Source organism: Oncorhynchus tshawytscha, linkage group LG23 (genome assembly GCF_018296145.1).
Source record: "Oncorhynchus tshawytscha isolate Ot180627B linkage group LG23, Otsh_v2.0, whole genome shotgun sequence".
NCBI lineage: Eukaryota > Metazoa > Chordata > Actinopteri > Salmoniformes > Salmonidae > Oncorhynchus > Oncorhynchus tshawytscha.
Window position 1 is genome coordinate 10,386,968 of NC_056451.1, and position 18,667 is coordinate 10,405,634.

The 18,667-nt window shown below is 43.7% G+C and overlaps 1 protein-coding gene across 2 annotated transcripts; it reads left to right on the forward strand.

Moving 5' to 3' along the window:
* The first annotated feature begins 204 nt into the window (after window positions 1-204).
* LOC112222628 (NIMA-related kinase 10) lies at window positions 205-16,675 on the forward strand. Of its 2 annotated transcripts, XM_042304573.1 has the most exons (34): window positions 221-354; window positions 596-711; window positions 875-935; window positions 2,558-2,694; window positions 2,781-2,876; window positions 2,961-3,045; window positions 3,218-3,259; window positions 3,359-3,437; window positions 3,524-3,591; window positions 3,787-3,866; window positions 3,968-4,054; window positions 4,247-4,471; window positions 8,024-8,163; window positions 8,264-8,325; window positions 8,474-8,551; window positions 8,648-8,712; window positions 8,794-8,896; window positions 9,302-9,430; window positions 9,778-9,915; window positions 10,085-10,130; window positions 10,578-10,699; window positions 10,867-10,969; window positions 11,166-11,241; window positions 11,488-11,617; window positions 11,712-11,782; window positions 11,970-12,274; window positions 12,362-12,433; window positions 12,547-12,601; window positions 12,750-12,787; window positions 12,881-12,981; window positions 13,134-13,244; window positions 13,404-13,518; window positions 15,615-15,667; window positions 15,818-16,675. In XM_042304573.1, exons 2-34 carry the CDS (start codon window positions 641-643, stop codon window positions 15,899-15,901), a joined length of 3,228 nt encoding a protein of 1,075 aa, XP_042160507.1. In that variant the 5' UTR covers window positions 221-354; window positions 596-640; the 3' UTR covers window positions 15,902-16,675. The 2 variants fall into 2 exon arrangements, with proteins under 2 accessions (XP_024241123.1, XP_042160507.1); XM_024385355.2 differs by having other exon boundaries at window positions 205-711.
* Window positions 16,676-18,667: the final 1,992 nt, after the last annotated feature.

Sequence of the window (18,667 nt, forward strand, 5' to 3'; positions counted from 1 at the left end):
TTAATTTACAGTTATTTAGTATTAATGTGTTTATTTATGGACTTGGTGAAACTGCAACAACCACTGAGCTACAATAACAGGGGAACAACAAACAACTACATTCCAAAAACAAAATTATCTGGTGACGGAATGCGAAAAGGCGTCAGTTGTATCCATAGAAACTACCACATAATAATGTTGCTTCCACCTATTGGTTAAAACTATCATCAATTTCAGTATGTCCTTTTCCAATTCGGGCACAAACTTTCCAATAATATGCCCATTAATAAACTGCAACCTTGAAGGCGAAAACAAGCTTGAAAAAGAATAATAAAATAACAGGTGTATCCTACATATTTGCCATGGTGAAGGAGGGTAAGGGACTGCTCAGTGGCTCAAAGGAAACACGTTTGTTCTTTGTTTTGTGTTCCCTTGTAGTGGATGGCTGCATTATTCCTGAACGACTATGTCGCACCTGTTGTTGTTCAGTGTTACTAGCTACCGCTAGGCTAATGTTTCTAAAACAGACTATGTTTATTTGTATATTGAGAGCCGTTACAATGTACCAAATGCCATGATATTGAATGCATTGTTATATTGTGTCAATTATCGGAAGTTGTACCTCAGTTATGACCCATGGAAGCAGAAGGGAATTTATATCATGCCCAACCCAGTTAAAAAGGTGAGAAGAGCAGACAAACTACTCCAGAAGTTAAAGGGACCAGACAACAAGTAAGTTGTATAGAAGTAGTTTCAGTCAATTCAGATGCTGCACATACATAATGTCAAAATAGGCCTAGTATTTTTTGGGACATTTTCAACTAAAATATTCGCACATAACTGATGTCCTGTTTTGACTGGAATAAAAGGATTGACCAAAATGTAACATTTTTAGAGAATCACATGATCTCAGGAAACTACTGTCCCTGCTTGAAACTAATGCTCACAGACACCAGGTAAGGACATGTCAATTCAGCTGAATGTCGAACCCTCTATTTTGTGTTGTACAGTCGTGGCCAAAAGTTTTGAGAATGACACAAATATTAATTTTCACAAAGTCTGCTGCCTCAGTGTCTTTAGATATTTTTGTCAGATGTTAATATGGAATATTGAAGTATAATTACAAGCATTTCATAAGTGTCAAAGGCTTTTATTGACAATCACATGAAGTTGATGCAAAGAGTCAATATTTGCAGTGTTGACCATTCTTTTTCAAGACCTCTGCAATCCACCCTGGCATGCTGTCAATGGCAGCCCATTCTTGCATAATCAATGCTTGGAGTTTGTCAGAATTTGTGGGGTTTTGTTTGTCCACCCGCCTCTTGAGGATTTACCACAAGTTCTCAATGGGATTAAGGTCTGGGGAGTTTCCTGGCCATGGACCCAAAATATCGATGTTTTGTTCCCCGAGCCACTTAGTTATAACTTTTGCCTTATGGCAAGGTGCTCCATCATGCTGGAAAAGGCATTGTTCGTCACAAACTGTTCCTGGATGGTTGGGAGAAGTTGCTCTCGGAGGATGTGTTGGTACCATTCTTTATTCGTGGTGGTGTTCTTAGGCAAAATTGTGAGCGAGCCCTCTCCCTTGGCTGAGAAACAACCCCACACATGAATGGTTTCAGGATGCTTTACTGTTGCCATGACACAGGACTGATGGTAGTGCTCACCTTGTCTTCTCCGGACAAGCTTTTTTCCGGATGCCCCAAACAATCGGAAAGGGGATTCATCAGTGAAAATGACTTTACCCCAGTCCTCAGCAGTCCAATCCCTGTACCTACTGCAGTACACCAGTCTGTCCCTGATGTTTTTCCTGGAGAGAAGTGGCTTCTTTGCTGCCCTTCTTGACACCAGGCCATCCTCCAAAAGTTTTCGCCTCACTGTGCGTGCAGATGCACTCACACCTGCCTGCTGCCATTCCTGAGCAAGCTGTACTGGTGGTGCCCCGATCCCACAGCTGAATCAACTTTAGGAGACGGTCCTGGTGCTTGCTGGACTTTTTTGGGTGCCCTGAAGCCTTCTTCACAGCAATTGAACCTCTCTCCTTGAACTTCTTATTAATGAGCCGATAAATGGTTGATTTAGGTGCAATCTTACTGGCAGAAATATTCTTGCCTGTGAAGCACTTTTTGTGCAAAGCAATGATGACGGCACATGTTTCCTTGCAGGTAACCATATTTGACAGAGGAAGAACAATGATTCCAAGCACCACCCACCTTTTGAAGCTTCCAGTATGTTATTCGAACTCAATCAGCATGACAGAGTGATTTCCAGCCTTGTAGTTGTCAACACTCACACCTGTGTTAACGAGAGAATCACTGACCTGATGTCAGCTGGTCCTTTTGTGGCAGGGCTGAAATATAGTGGAAATGTTTTTTTGGGATTCAGTTAATTTGCATGGCAAAGAGGGACTTTGCAATTCATCTGATCACTCTTCATAACATTCTGGAGTATATGCAAATTGCCATCATACAAACTGAGGCAGCAGACTTTGTGAAAATTCATATTTGTGCCATTCTCAAAACTTTTGGCCATGACTGTACAGTATGATGTGATCAGGTTTGTCTGCCTGACATTCCAGGTGGCAGTATTGAGTCAGTCATGTAAGGTCTGCAACAGTGGAGGAAGATCCCAGACCATTCTCCAGCTAAATACTGCCAGCAACAATAGGAGTCAGATTCACATAACCTCTGAAGATCATGAGCTGGAGAAATTCAGGTATATCCATAAATAATTCATTTAGGATCCCTTGAATATGATTGATCACATAATTAACTTTTCTTTCACATCTTTCCGTCTAACAGTGCAACATACAGAAATCAACATTGTTTCAACAGTCATCCTCAACATAAGCTTTTTTTGGAGATCCTTACCTCTTTGGTCAAGAACAGACTGTGCAGGTAGTCTCATGTGGTATCAACCATTTTTGTGCAGCTGATGAAGGTCTTGAAAGTTGCTCAGTTGTGTGTGTACTTCCTTTGTAGTGACTGGGTCGACCATGCACCACCAGAGTCTGTCCTTAGAGTACTCATCTGTCTACGATTGCTCGTAAGAGAACCACTTTATCAGGTAAAACGAATGATGTGCCTTTTCTTCCTTCAACTTCGTATGATGTAAAATAGATATGACTCGTGCTGCCTTTCTTTTTTGACTTGTTGACAAAACCTGACAAGCAAGCAGGACAATTCAACACTCTGATTTCAGGTATCTTTTTAATTCTCGTCATACCCTGTCTTTTCAGAGAGTTTTTCATCAACTCCAAGGTGTTGATCTTCTCGCAAGGGTAAATGTACTTTAAATCTATTTAAAAAACTTTCTAGTCTGACAGTCCTGTGTTGCTTTTTATAGCTGTCACTTTCTATCCCTTTCCCTCCCTCTTTAGTACATGGAGTTGGTGTGCAGCAGTTATCTGGGGTGTGGAGAGCAGACATTTGCCATGGAGAAGTTGGTCACCATGACGTGTGAGTTATCAAATCCCCCCAAAAAGTAGCCTGTATTTCCCTCAATGTCCTTCCTTATTGTCCCTTGTCTCTTCATTCCCGAATAGATATGCTTCAGAAACTGTCTGCAGTGGAGGACCAAAGGCAGTGGGTTATTGAGAGTGGTGCTCATAAGGTAAACAATTGTACAAATGTCACTGCCTCATACAATGTACTGTAGGATTGTGTTAAATAAAGAACTGTACTCCTAACTGACTGTTAGTCCAATGTCTGTTCCCCATTACTTGTGGATAGGTTTTTGTTTTTTTCTGACTTGGAAAGTAGTAACTAATGAGCATATAATGATGTAAGATTTCATGCTCATGCTCAGACCCTGGTAAAGCTCCTATCAACACGTGACAGCAGTGTATTACTAGGTGCCCTCCTAGCACTCACCTCATTGGCTGAGAGGTAACTGCTCTTATAAAGGGACCTTGGGACATCATGCATACCTTTAGTAAAAGTATACACTGTAGCTAACACTTAAATACATCACTTGATCTATCCCCTAGTTCAGAATGCAAGAAGAAGATAGGAGAGTTGTCAATCGTGGAGAATCTTCTTGTTATACTACAAGATTATGACTTACTGTCCAAAAGGTACAGTACCTACCTCCCCTAGTCAGTCACACTCTATGCGTTCATCTTTGCACAACAAAGTTGCCTCAAAATAACAGTTTGCCTTACACCCCCATCAACAGCATGACTATATCACTGGCAATAACATGCATCTTCCAATGTCTTGCTTTGATATGTGTTTTGCGTATCCATTTTTCTTTGTGTCCCTTTCAGGATGAGTGCAGAGTTGCTGCGGCTGCTTTCCCCGGTGCGGCAGGTGCGGGAGCAGGTGAGGGAGTGCGAGGGCCTGCCGGTGCTGCTCAGCCTGCTGCACGGGGAGCACCTGAAGCTGCTGTGGAGCGTAGTGTGGGTCCTGGTCCAGCTGTGTGAGGAGCCAGACACCAGCGCCGAGATACGCACCTGGGGAGGGGTGCAACAGCTGCTTCACATCCTCGACAGGTGAGAGGCTACCTGGATAGACTAAAGAAGTATCATACAAGTTCATGGAGAGCATAGACTACTCAGGAGTTCACTGGGTCAAATGCAGTATATTGGGTGAGACCTAGGTTAGTGCATATTATGACCTTGAGAAAATTGTGATTATGGGAAAATGGTATGCAACCTCTGGTTAAGCTAATATTGTAACGGTTTTCTAGTGGTGATGAAGGAGAGTCGGACCAAACTGCAGCGTGTCGATTGAGATTCATGTTTAATCAAACAAAGAAACACGAACACTACACAAAACAATAAACGTAATCGAAACCGAAACAGCCTATCTAGTGCAAACTAACCGAGAGTACACATAGGACACTAAGGACAATCACCCACGACAAACTCAAAGAATATGGCTGCCTAAATATGGTTCCCAATCAGAGACAACGATAAGCACCTGCCTCTGATTGAGAACCACTCCAGACAGCCATAGACTTTGCTAGATAACCCACTAAGCTACAATCCCAATACCACCACCAAAACCCCAAGACAAACACACCACAATTACAAAAACCCCATGCCACACCCTGGCCTGACCAAATACATAAAGATAAACACAAAATACTTTGACCAGGGCGTGACAGAACCCCCCTAAGGTGCAGACTCCCGAACGCACAACCTAAACCTGTAGGGGAGGGTCTGGGTGGGCATCTGTCCGCGGTGGCGGCTCTGGTGCTGGACGTGGACCCCACTCCATAATTGTCTTAGTCCACCTCCTTAGTGTCCCTTGAGTGGCGACCCTCGCCGCTAACCTTGACCTAGGAAACCTAACAACGGGCCCCACTGGACTGAGGTAGCTCGGGACCGAGGGGAAGCTCGGGACCGAGGGGAAGCTCGGGAGTGAGAGGAAGCTCGAGAGTGAGAGGAAGCTCAAGCTCAGGAGTGAGAGGAAGCTCAGGCAGGTTGATGGATCTACCAGATCCTGGCTGGCTGGTGGTTCCGGCAGATCCTGGCTGACTGGCACTTCTGGCGGATCCTGGCTGACTGGTGGATCCTGGCTGACTGGCGGATCCTGGCAGACTGGCGGATCCTGGCAGACTGGCGGATCCTGGCAGACTGGCGGATCCTGGCAGACTGGCGGATCCTGGCAGACTGGCGGATCCTGGCAGAGACTGGCGGATCCTGGCAGACTGGCGGATCCTGGCTGAATGGCGGATCTAACTGATCCTGGCAGACTGGCGGATCCTGGCCGACTGGCGGATCCTGGCCGACTGGCAGTTCTGGCGGATCCTGGCCGACTGGCGGATCCTGGCCGACTGGCGGATCTGGAAGAGTCTGATTGACTGGCAGATCTGGAAGAGTCTGATTGACTGGCAGATCTGGAAGAGTCTGGTTGACTGGCAGATCTGGAAGAGTCTGGTTGACTGGCAGATCTGGAAGAGTCTGGTTGACTGGCAGATCTGGAAGAGTCTGGTTGACTGGCAGATCTGGAAGAGTCTGGTTGACTGGCAGATCTGGAAGAGTCTGTTTGACTGGCAGATCTGGAAGAGTCTGGTTGACTGGCAGATCTGGAAGAGTCTGGCTGACTGGCAGTCTGGAAGAGTCTTGACTGGCAGATCTGGAAGAGTCTGGTTGACTGGCAGATCTGGAAGAGTCTGGCTGACTGGCAGATCTGGAAGAGTGACTGGCAGATCTGAGTCTGGCTGACTGGCAGATCTGGAAGAGTCTGGCTGACTGGGCAGATCTGGCGGCGCTGGGCAGCCTGGCGGCGCTGGGCAGACTGGCGACGCTGGGCAGACTGGCGACGCTGGGCAGACTGGTGACGCTGGGCAGACTGGCGGGGGCACTGGCGGCGCTGGGCAGACTGGCGGCACTAGCTGCTCCATATAGGCTGACAGCTCTGGCGGCTTCCTTACAGACTGACAGCTCTGGCGGCTCTTACGTGCTGACTGGCTGCTCCTTGCAGCCTGGCAGCTCCTTGCAGACTGACAGCTCCTTGCAGACTGACAGCTCCGTGCAGACTGACAGCTCCGTGCAGACTGACAGCTCCGTGCAGACTGACAGCTCCGTGCAGACTGGCTGCTCCGTGCAGACTGGCTGCTCTGTGCAGACTGACTGCTCTATGCAGACTGACTGCTCCATGCAGACTGGCTGCTCTATGCAGACTGACATCTCTGGCTGCTTCATGTAGGCTGACAGCTCTGGCGGCTTCTTACAGACTGACATCTCTGGCGGCTCCGTGCTGACTGGCTGCTCCCTGCAGCCTGCAGCCTGCAGGCAGCTCCTTGCAGACTGACAGGCAGCTCCGTGCAGGCCGACAGCTCCGTGCAGACCGGCAGCTGCAGACCGGCAGACAGACCGGCAGCTCCGTGCAGACCGTGCAGACTGGCAGCTCCGTGCAGACTGGCAGCTCCGTGCAGACTGGCAGCTCCGTGCAGACTTACAGACTGGCAGCTCCTTACAGACTGGCTGCGCTGAACAGGCGGGAGACTCCGGCCGCGCAGGAGAGGAGAAAGGCTCTGGCTGCGCTGAACAGGCGGGAGACTCCAGCAGCGCTGTAGAGGAGAAAGGCTCCGGCAGCGCTGAACAGGTGGGACGCACTGTAGGCCTGATGCGTGGTGCTGGCACTGGTATGCCGTGCATGCTATGCCAAGCCCACACCTTTCTTTCTACTCTGTCCAATACATCCTCCACTCTCAGACTCAGCACTCTGCTTCGCCGACAGCTCCAATTCCATCCATGGCTCTGCCCAGGGTCCTTGTCCGTCAAGGATCTCCTCCCAAGTCCATTTATCCAAAGAGTGCAGCCTCCCCCAATGCTGCTGCTGCCTCTGTTGCTTCTCCTGCTGCTGCCTTTGCTCCTGCTGCTGCCTTTGCTGCTGCTGCTGTTGCTCCTGCTGCACCTGTCGCTTCTCCTGCTGCTGCTGTTGCTGCTGCCTCTGTTTACCACGCCGCTTGGTCCTTGGTTGGTGGGTGATTCTGTAACGGTTTTCTAGTGGTGATGAAGGAGAGTCGGACCAAACTGCAGCGTGTCGATTGAGATTCATGTTTAATCAAACAAAGAAACACGAACACTACACAAAACAATAAACGTAATCGAAACCGGAACAGCCTATCTTGTGCAAACTAACCGAGAGTACACATAGGACACTAAGGACAATCACCCACGACAAACTCAAAGAATATGGCTGCCTAAATATGGTTCCCAATCAGAGACAACGATAAGCACCTGCCTCTGATTGAGAACCACTCCAGACAGCCATAGACTTTGCTAGATAACCCACTAAGCTACAATCCCAATACCACCACCAAAACCCCAAGACAAACACACCACAATTACAAAAACCCCATGCCACACCCTGGCCTGACCAAATACATAAAGATAAACACAAAATACTTTGACCAGGGCGTGACAAATATAGTATTGTCAAGAGTTACTCGAGAGTTTAGTGGGTCAAAGACAGTGGTTGAAACATTGGTTAGTGATTATTATGACCATGAGGAAATTCAGATGATGAGAAAGTGGTATGCAACCCAGACCCGTAGGGTTCCGTAATGTACTGTATGCTGTCTGTTCCAGTGAGCGGGCATACGTTTCGGACCGCTCCTCTATCGAGGCCCTCTGCAGCGCCAATGCAGCGGGTCGCATCCAGAGACAGCACGTCAGTGAGGAGCTCAGTCCACAGGAGGATGTGGACGACACCATGTCTCTACAGTCAGGTAGGAACATACACTGGACATGTTGGATATTTAGACTATAGATCATATAGATTGATCTACGCTCAACATGATCTTGTGTAAATGTCTGTCTTTATTGCAGCATGCTGTGCGGCTCTGACTGAGCTCGTTTTGGATGACACCACTGCACATCAGGTGGTTCAGGTAAGGGCGCCTAGCCACAAACAGAAACAGAGTGTTGGCTTACATTAGAACGATCAATGAACTGGACAATATATAGGACTATGATGTTGATTCAGAATTGTGTTAGTGGAAAGGGCATTTTTGAAATGCATTCTCTTTGCTTCGTCAGGAGAATGGGGTCTATGTAATTGCGATATTGATTCTGCCACAAAGCTTTCGCAATGGACCAAAAGCAATATCCCTACAGGTATTACACATTACATAATGGTGTAATTACAATTATCATGTCATGTTTGTCCTTATACTACAATGACAGTCATTATGTTATTGTTGATGTTGACAGTGCTATGCATTTCGGACCCTACGTTTCCTCTTCAGCATGGAATGTAACCGACATCTATTTAAAAGGTGATGACATAAGACATTGTTTCTTAAAGTCAATGTACATATTCTTTCAGAAAATGTATTTAAAAAAAATATATGTTTCAGGCTCTTTCCTACAGATTTATTTGAGCTGTTCATTGATGTTGGACATTATGTGAGAGACATCACTGTCTATGAAGCACTTCAAGCAAAAGTTTCTCTCTACACTGTGAGAAAACTGCTATACTGTAAAAACGACTATACGTAACATATAGGTAACTGCCAAAATAAAGGAAACACCAACATATAGTGTCTTAAAAGGGTGTTGGGCCACCAGGAGCCAAAACAGCTACAATGCATCTTGGCATAGATTCTACAAGTGTCTGGAACTCTATTGTGGAAGCACCTGCTTTCAGTATACTTTTTATCCCTCATTTACTCAAGTGTTTCCATTATTTTGGCAGTTACCTGTACGTTCAAGGGCCCTGTCCTGTCTCCTTTTAGATTGTAATGTAAAGCCCCGTATAATCAGAATAATGATTAATTTACTATTTTCATGAACTATTCTCTGCCGTCATTACTACTCTACTCCACTCTGTGAGGATTGTTTACTGGCGTGTTGGCTTACATTTAGCAGGAGGAATTGGACAGCCTGAGGGAGAATATTGAGACTGTCGACCAGAACCGCCCTCCTCTGAGAGTGATCAATGGCTACTCCATACTGGACCATCTAGGCACTGGGGCATTCGGCAGTGTGTTCAAGGTAGAGCCTCCCACTGAGCCATTCATCAGTGCCAACCTTAATGTGCCTGTATGAGTGGACACATGACAATTACAATGTGGTTACAATGTGGTTGTGATTGATGTGGCATGTCTGATTGTGCTTTGATTTCAAGGACTCATGATCACTAGAATTTTGCTACCTCTACATGCTTGAGTTTGAATTTGTACCATTTGGCATCACTATGGTGGTGGTGGTTTTAGTGCCAAAATAAATTGAATCCAAAGTGTATTTTGGCACTAATATCACTCCACACATGTCTTTAACATTATTTCTGGTATATTTTCTACCTGTTTGGTTTTGATTGTTGTGTGCGGTTGTGCTGAGAGGTGAGGAAACAGAGTGGTCAGAACCTTCTGGCTCTGAAGGAAGTGAATCTCCACAACCCTGCCTTCGGTAAAGATAAGAAGTCCAGAGACAGCAACGTGGAGAAGATAGTGTCTGAGCTCACCATCATTAAGGAACAGGTTAGCATTGGTTCACTATCGGCCAGATACAGTAGTTCATGTCTCACACGTTGCTTTTGTTTGTTGATATTCTACCATGTGGTTATATACAATATTACCCACAACACACCAGTCAGTACCTCTTTTTGAATGATGAGCACTCATGATTTTTTTTCTCTGTTCCCTGAAGATGACCCATCCAAATGTTGTGAAATATTACAAGACATTCTTGAAAGGTAAGTATCAGACACACACCACTATTTTTTTTAAATTTCTGTATTTTTTATTTAACATTTATTTAACTAGGCAAGTCAGTTAAGAACAAATTCTTTTTTACAATGACGGCCTACCAAAAGGCAAAAGGCCTCCTGCGGGGATGGTGGCCTGGGATTAAAAATGAAAATAAATACAATATAAATATAGGACAAAACACACGTCACAACAAGAGAGACAACACTACATAAAGAGAGACCTAAGACAACAACATAGCAAGGCAGCAACACATGACAACACAGCATGGTAGCAACACAACATGGTAGCAGAACAAAACATGGTACAAACATTATTGGGCTCGGACAACAGCCCAAAGGGCAAGAAGGTAGAGACAACAATACATCACACAAAGCATCGAGTTAACATTATTAAGATATCAGATTTTTAAATGGCTATGACCACTGTTTCAGGTGACAGGCTATACATTGTTATGGAGTTGATAGAAGGTGTTCCCCTCTGGGACCATTTCAACTCTCTGAAAGAGAAGGAGCAGCAATTCACAGAGGAGAGACTTTGGAACATATTCATCCAGGTAAGTATCGGCCTCCATTGCTTTGCACTGACAACAAAGCTACTGTAACCGTGAATTCTCTCTTGGATAATTGCTATGAATGAATGAATGAATCGTTCAATGCTATGATGTTGTTTACTAAAGAATGCATATCCCTGTTTTTTTTTTCTCCCGATGAAATTCCTCAGATGTGTCTGGCTTTAAGGTACCTGCACAAGGAGAAGAGGATCGTCCACCGAGACCTCACTCCTAATAACGTCATGCTGGGAGAGAGGGACAAAGTCACTATCAGTCAGTCAATCACAGTTGTCCTTTTCATGCTCTATTTCTCTCTCCTCATAGCATCTTCTACTAAAACCAGAGGCACACGTAAATATGAATGAGTCCAATCCTTCCGCACACCACTTACCATTCGTTTTATGTACATCATGTCCTTATGCCTGAGGGTATACGTGTCGGTAAAACATTTGACCTGAATCCATTTCAGCTGACTTTGGGCTGGCTAAACAGAAACAGGAGAACAGCAAGCTAACATCAGTGGTTGGGACCATACTGTACTCCTGGTGAGTTATGTGTATAGTTGTTACTCATACTCGGGGGAGATTTCAGGGAGATCTGTCCTGATGATGAAGTAGGTCGTCTCTTAAGGTACGACTGCCTTTATCAAGCTTCATTACTGACACTCCAATATCATTTGAATGATCTCTACAACTGCCATTTTGCGTGTGTGTGTGTGTGTGTGTGTGTGTGTGTGTGTGTGTGTGTGTGTGTGTGTGTGTGTGTGTGTGTGTGTGTGTGTGTGTGTGTAGTCCAGAGATAGTGAAGAGTGAGCCATATGGGGAGAAGGCTGATGTCTGGGCTAGCGGATGTATCCTCTACCAGATGGCCACACTGAGGCCTCCATTCTACAGCAGCAACATGCTCTCCCTCGCCACCAAGGTAACATGCAAACACACATATACACACACACTACTCACATAGGTTCTCTATGTATCTAGGGCTATTGTTGCTAAACTGTGGTTTGTGTTAGTAGATTGTGGAGGCAGTCTATGAACCAGTGGAGGAAGGCATTTTCTCAGAGAGAGTCACAGACATGATTAAATGGTAAGTATAAATATAGTATAAAAGTATTCAAATATGATGAAGTTAATTCATTTATGTTTCACTTAAAGATCTTTGATGTGGATAGCAAAGAGCTCCCATTGTATCACACAAATCAATGATGGACAATGCTTGATAAGATGCTACATTATCTGATTACTACCTAAATAACTCCCATAATACCCCTCAGCTGCCTGACAACCGACGCAGACTTGCGTCCAGACATTGTGGAAGTCAGCTCCAAGATCTCTGACATCATGATGAGGTTCATGGACAGTTTGCATACTTCCCAGAATGCTTTGGAGAGGAGGGCAGAGCGAGACAGGAAGCGAGCACAGAAGTACTTCCTGGAGAGCCATCGGTGCAGGGTCAGCTGCTGCCACTCCTCTAAAGACCAGGAGAAAACCAGTACTAGGACTGACTCTGATGAGTCCATGGTACCATATTTCTCTTTAGGCCACAGCTCAAATCAAAGCAAAAAAATACCCAGCCAAGGTAAATCTTTCTTGGATTATATGGCCATAATTAATGTTTCTCATAACATTTGCTACCATCTTGATTATGATCTATGTGTTTATATAGATAATGGCTCAGATAAAGATCTAGATCCCTCTCACACCAACATCTCCACTGTCTCGGGGTATAAAGACGCTGGTGAGCACTTGAATCCAAAATGCTCACTTGAATTTAGATCATTCAATTACTAGGAGTATTTCCAAGTGTAACGTTTGGATTGGAATCAATTGATGTTTTTTTTATTGTTAAAGGGCCGATAAAGAGTAGTGTCAGTGCTTCTGTGGTAGATGAACCAAACTTAGCTGGGTGAGTCTATATACGATCATACTCTGATATATTATATGTTGTTGAATGTTACCCATATCATCATTTCATCTGAAGAGTGCCTATACTGTTTGTGTCATGACAACAGTTTGTCAGTCAAGTGATAAAATAACCATCCTGTTTTCCTCAGTGGTGAGTTTGCTGTTCCGAAGCCAAAACCTCGACCAGGTAAATTGGGTCATTTTGAAGGATGTTCTTCTTTCCTCCTTCAACTTTGGTTAAGTGGGTTCAACTCAACTGATAAACATGTGGGTTTCATAGTGTCAGCAGGAATCTGTGTGTCTCAGAGGAAGGTTCGGCAGATCGATGATCCCGTCCAAAGACTCCTGGTACAACTGCATAAGATCATTTACATCACTCAGGTAAGTCTATATGTACTTTAGATTTTTATTTGATTTAGAGTTCCGGTAATAATAATGAGAGCTATGTACCAGTTGGTTGGTATATATAGTATGTCTAGACATTTGAGACATTATATTTTAAATCGTACTGTTTCTAACCATTTTATGTTCAGCTTCCCCCAGCTCTTCAGCACAGTGTCAAACGGCGGGCGATTGAGAGATTCAAAAAGTCCCTGTTCCACTACGAAAGCAGTCCCTACAATCTCAAGGTGGAGCTTAACAAGGTAAGTACAAGACACCAGGAACTTACAGCAACGTTAGAGCGGTCTGCCTCAACTATGGATTTGAGCTGCGGTAGTCAGCGTGGCATTGTAAGCCTATATACCTGTCTAGTTCATCTAACAGGTCAAACCCGTATGTGTTGATCTCCATTTTGTTTCCAGCTGCTTCAGGGGTCTCCAGAGCTAATGGAGTCAGGCTCTGCCAGCTCAGACTGGTGGTCTCTGGTCCAGTCTTTTGGAGGAGACCATCTAGGTGCTGCCAAGCAAGCAGGGTTGGGTAGGTTACTTTCTAAATGTAATCCGTTACAGTTACTAGTTACCTGTCCCAAATTGTAATGGGTAACGTAATTTGATTACATTCGGTTAATTTTAGATTACTTTCCCCTTAAGAGGCATTAGAAAAAGGCAAAAATGTATGTTACCAATTGAACAACGTCTATTGCAGGATAAATCATTGTTAAAGTTTACATAGCTGGCCATATATGGATGTTACATTTGACTTTATGGGTTGGTTATGTAGACTTCTTCTAACCCATCGCTTTCTACTACATATAATAATACCATTAAATTATATCTTTACATTAAAAACCAAAGTCTATCAGAGTTCCAGTCATTACAATAAATGTTTTACACCCTGGATCTTCAAAAATAGGACATGGAAATGTGGAAGTATAGATTAGCCAAATTGTTTTACCTGAGCGTGACCCCAAAACGAAGGACTTATTAGCCAGCCCTACTCTGTTGTTTTATGATTTATGATTGTTGTCATGGAGGACTGATTGGGCTCATTGATTCGAGTTGAAAAATAAATTCTGCTCTCATGGAACTGCATGCTTTGAGCTCTACTGTAAAGTGCTATTTACATGTGAAAAAGGAATGCCATGTGCTACATTTGCTATAGGCCTATTGTTTACCTTTTTGTTGGTGACACTTTGATATCTTGATAATATGCAGCTGCTTAAATCCACAGATGAAACAATAACAAAACGGACGCCCCGCCTCTTTTGGTAAAAAAAAGCTGAGGGATGGGCCTGGGGAAATGTAACCACTCTCAGATGAATAGACAGAGCTATGGAAGCTGGGACTGACCATCCATGATATCAACATTATTGTTTTAACCATGTTATGAGGCTATACAGTGTTTGTTTATAAACATTGGAGTAAAACAAGCTTATATTTTGGGTTCTCATGGAGTGTGACAGTTGAACTAAGCTCATGAGGTATTTATACGTTTTTTCACTGGCTGTCCACTGGTTTCAAAAATAACGAATGATAGGCATCTTCCTAAATTCAAACATTATTGGGTTCAAATACACATTTAGGTTTGTGAACAGCCATCCTCAACAGCCACAATCCGTATGGCGCAAATAGCTAAATGAGAGAGCAGCAGTGTGGTTCACATCAATGCGCTATGTAGATAACAATAATAAGTGTTATCCGTATCCACGTAGACGACACAACTACTGTCATACTTTCCTTCAAGTTGGATAATCTTTGGATGCCGACAGCAGTCGCACCATTGGAAGACATAGCTTGGACTGTAACCTACAAAAGCCTATTCCTGCTCTTTTCCCGCGATCCAGCAAACACATTTGGTGTGTCATCATAGTGGTCTCTGAGTTGTGGTCAGACTCGCTCAGGTGGAACAAACTTAAACTTGGACCTTTTTTCAATGCTGATTTGAACGTCATTGAGAAAACAGAGAAGTGTCAAAGATTTTTTTTCTCACAAACATCCTTTCTGAATTTAAAAGTAATCCTTGAAGTAATTATCTAGTTTTTCCAAAGTATCTGTAATCTGATTACAATATTTTTGCTGGTAACGGATTAGTTACTTTATTTTATCCCGTACATGTAATCCATTACTACCCTAACCTCAGTGCTAGTACATACTGGTGGTTAACGTAGTGTCACGATCATTATAATGAGTGGACCAAGATGCAGCGTGGTATGGTTCAATCCTCTTTATTTTGAAGAGAAACTCAAAGAAAACAATAAATCACGAAACGTGAAGCTACAATAGTGCTCACAGGCAACTATACATAGTTAAGATCCCACAAAGGGGAAATGGCTGCCTAAATATGATCCCCAATCAGAGACAACGATAAACAGCTGCCTCTGATTGGGCACCAGACCAGGCCAACATAGAAATATAATCACCTAGATGACCCACCCTAGTCACACCCTGACCTAACCAACATAGAGAATAAAAAGCTCTCTATGGTCAGGGTGTGACACGTAGCAACCTAACAGAATACTGAGCCAAGAACCAAAGCTATGTGATGAGTGTTGTGTTCTCATGTTGTCTCCCATGGGGGTTGCTATAACCCTTGTCTAGGTGTTTAGAAGCCTAAAATGTAACTTTGTGCTACAGGTGATATGGAAAATGGTGATCTCAAGGAGGGAATCAGCTATGAGCAAATGCAGGTTAATATAATTTTTTTTATTGTATGAAATAAATACAATAGAATAGCCTGTTGTAGTTGACATATTTCTGGACATGTGGATGTCTATGTCTGGCTGAAACTGTGAATCTGGTTAGGAAATATGAATGCTATAAGTGATCTTTCATTTCAGGCCATTATAGAGGAGGTTCTGGAGGAGAATGGATACTACAACGCAATGAGGATTGACCAGGGTGCAACAGGGACAAACAAGTGACCTTCATCCTTATAAATCATATCTTCATTGGCATGCTAGTGTTTTCCAGTCACACTGTCGAAATGGGCTAGCACGACATTTCTTTGAGAGGCTGATAACCTTGAGAAGGAAGTAGATCAATGATACACAGTCTGCATAAAGGGGAAGTGTTTCACAACAGGCTCAAACAGACAAATAGTACTGATTTCGGGTCAAAGAAAGCAGTCATACGTCTTCAACACATGCATATTAGACTATTTATGGCCTATGAAATTGAAGCTGTATGGTCACTTGGAGTTTTTCCTCTTTGAGTTTGCACTGAGCTAATGTACTCATGCATTGATCATATGTACAAATCTATACAGATTCTAGGGTCTTTCTCAGTGTTGTGTGAGGTTATTGTGGTTATTTTGTGATCTCTCTCTCTCAGGTTACACTTTAACTCTAAGTAGACTCAGGATAGGGATATTACTGCTGTATCGCTGGTATTGTCTGACCTGCATCAGACGGCATGTTCCTAATGTCGCTATACAATGACGTGTTTGTTGTTGTTGAGGACTTTTGCACAGTTAAATAGTCTACTTCCAGATGATATTCTATGTTAAATGTTATTAATTGTACATTTTCATTTGTTTCTAAACAGCTATGCTTTGAGGAAATCTCAGGTGAAGCGAGATGCACTTTCTACCTATGTTTAACTTTCTTCAGACAGGTATCCGTGTCCTCAGGTCTGTGTGTTAATAGAAACTATTGCATGTATTTCCATTACATGGGAAATAAATCTATTGCTGTGGAGAATTCTGTTTGTTTGTCTGGCTTTAGATTATTCAATTAAATGTATTTATAAAGCCCTTCTTACATCTGCTGATGTCACAAAGTGCTGTACAGAAACCCAGCCTAAAACCCCAAACAGCAAGCAATGCAGGTGTAGAAGCACGGTGGCTAGGAAAAACTCCCTAGAAAGGTCCGAACCAAGGAAGAAACCTAGAGATCTTCGCCACTGCACAACCCAAGGGGGGGCGCCAACATGGACAGGAAGATCACGTCAGTCACTCAACCCACTCAAGTGATGCACCCCTCCTAGGGACGGCATGGAAGAGCACCAGTAAGCCAGTGACTCTAGCCCCTCTAGCCCCTGTAATAGGGTTAGAGGCAGAGAATCCCAGTGGAGAGAGGGGAACAGGCCAGGCAGAGACAGCAAGGGAGGTTTGTTGCTCCAGTACCTTTCCGTTAACCTTCACACTCCTGGGCCAGACTACACTCAATCATAGGACCTATTGACGAGATGAGTCTTCATTAAAGACTTAAAGGTTGAGACCGAGTCTGCGTCTCTCACATGGGTAGGCAGCCAATTCCATAAAAATGGAGCTCTATAGGAGAAAGCCCTGCCTCCAGTTGTTTGCTTAGAAATTCTAGGGACAGTAAGGAGGCCTGCATCTTGTGACCATAGCGTACGTGTAGGTATGTACGGCAGGACCAAATCGGAGAGAAAGGTAGGAGCACCCAATGTATTGCTTTGTAGGTTAGCAGTAAAACCTTGAAATCAGCCCTTGCCTTAACAGGAAGCCAGTGTAGAGAGACTAGCACTGGAATAATATGATTTTTTAAAAAAAAGGTTCTAGTCAAGATTCTAGCAGCCGTGTTTAGCACTAACTAGCACTGAAGTTTATTTGGTGCTTTATCCGGGTAGCCAGAAAGTAGAGCATTGCAGTAGTCTAACCTAGAAGTGACAAAAGCATGGATACATTTTTCTGCATCATTTTTGGACAGAAAGTTTCGGATTTTTGCAATGTTACGTAGATTAAAAAAAGCTGTCCTTCAAACAGTTGTGATATGTTCATCAAAAGAGAGATCAGGGTCCAGAGTAACGCCGAGGTCTTTCACAGTTTTATTTGAGACGACTGTACAACCATCAGGATTAATTGTCAGATTCAACAGAAGATATCTTTGTTTCTTGGGACCTTTTAACAAGCATCTCTGTTTTGTCCGAGATTAAAAGTAGAACATTTGCAGCCATCCACTTCCTTATGTCTGAAACACAGGCTTCCAGGGAGGGCAATTTTGGGGCTTCACCATGTTTCATCGAAATGTACAGCTGTGTGTCATCCGCATAGCAGTGAAAGTTAACATTATGTTTCCGAATGACATCACCAAGAGGTCAAATATATTGTGAAAACAATAGTGGTCCTAAAACGGAACCTTGAGGGACATCAAAATGTAGATTTGATTTGTCAGAGGACATACCATCCACAGAGGCAAACTGATATCTTTCAATTCAACAATTTGGGTTTCCAATTTCTCTAAAAGAATGTGTTGATCGATGGTATCAAAAGCAGCACTAAGGTCTAGGAGCACAAGGACAAATGCAGAGCCTAGGTCTAACGCCATTAAAAGGTCAATTACAACCTTCACAAGTGCAGTCTCAGTGCTTTGATGGGGTCTAAAACCAGACTGAAGCGTTTCGTATACATTGTTTGTCTTCAAAAAGGCTGCTTTTAATTTAAAAATTGAGACGAATGGGAGATTCGATATAGGCCGCTAGTTTTTTATATTTTCTGGGTCAATGTTTGGCTTTGTCAAGAGAGGCTTTTTACTGCCACTTTTAGTGAGTTTGGTACACATCCAGTGGATATTTATTATGTTCAACATATGAGGGCCAAGCACAGGAAGCAGCTCTTTCAATAGTTTAGTTGGAATAGGGTCCAGTATGCAGCTTGAAGGTTTAGAGGCCATGATTATTTTCATCAATGTGTCAAGAGATATAGTACAAAAAAACTTGTGTCTCCC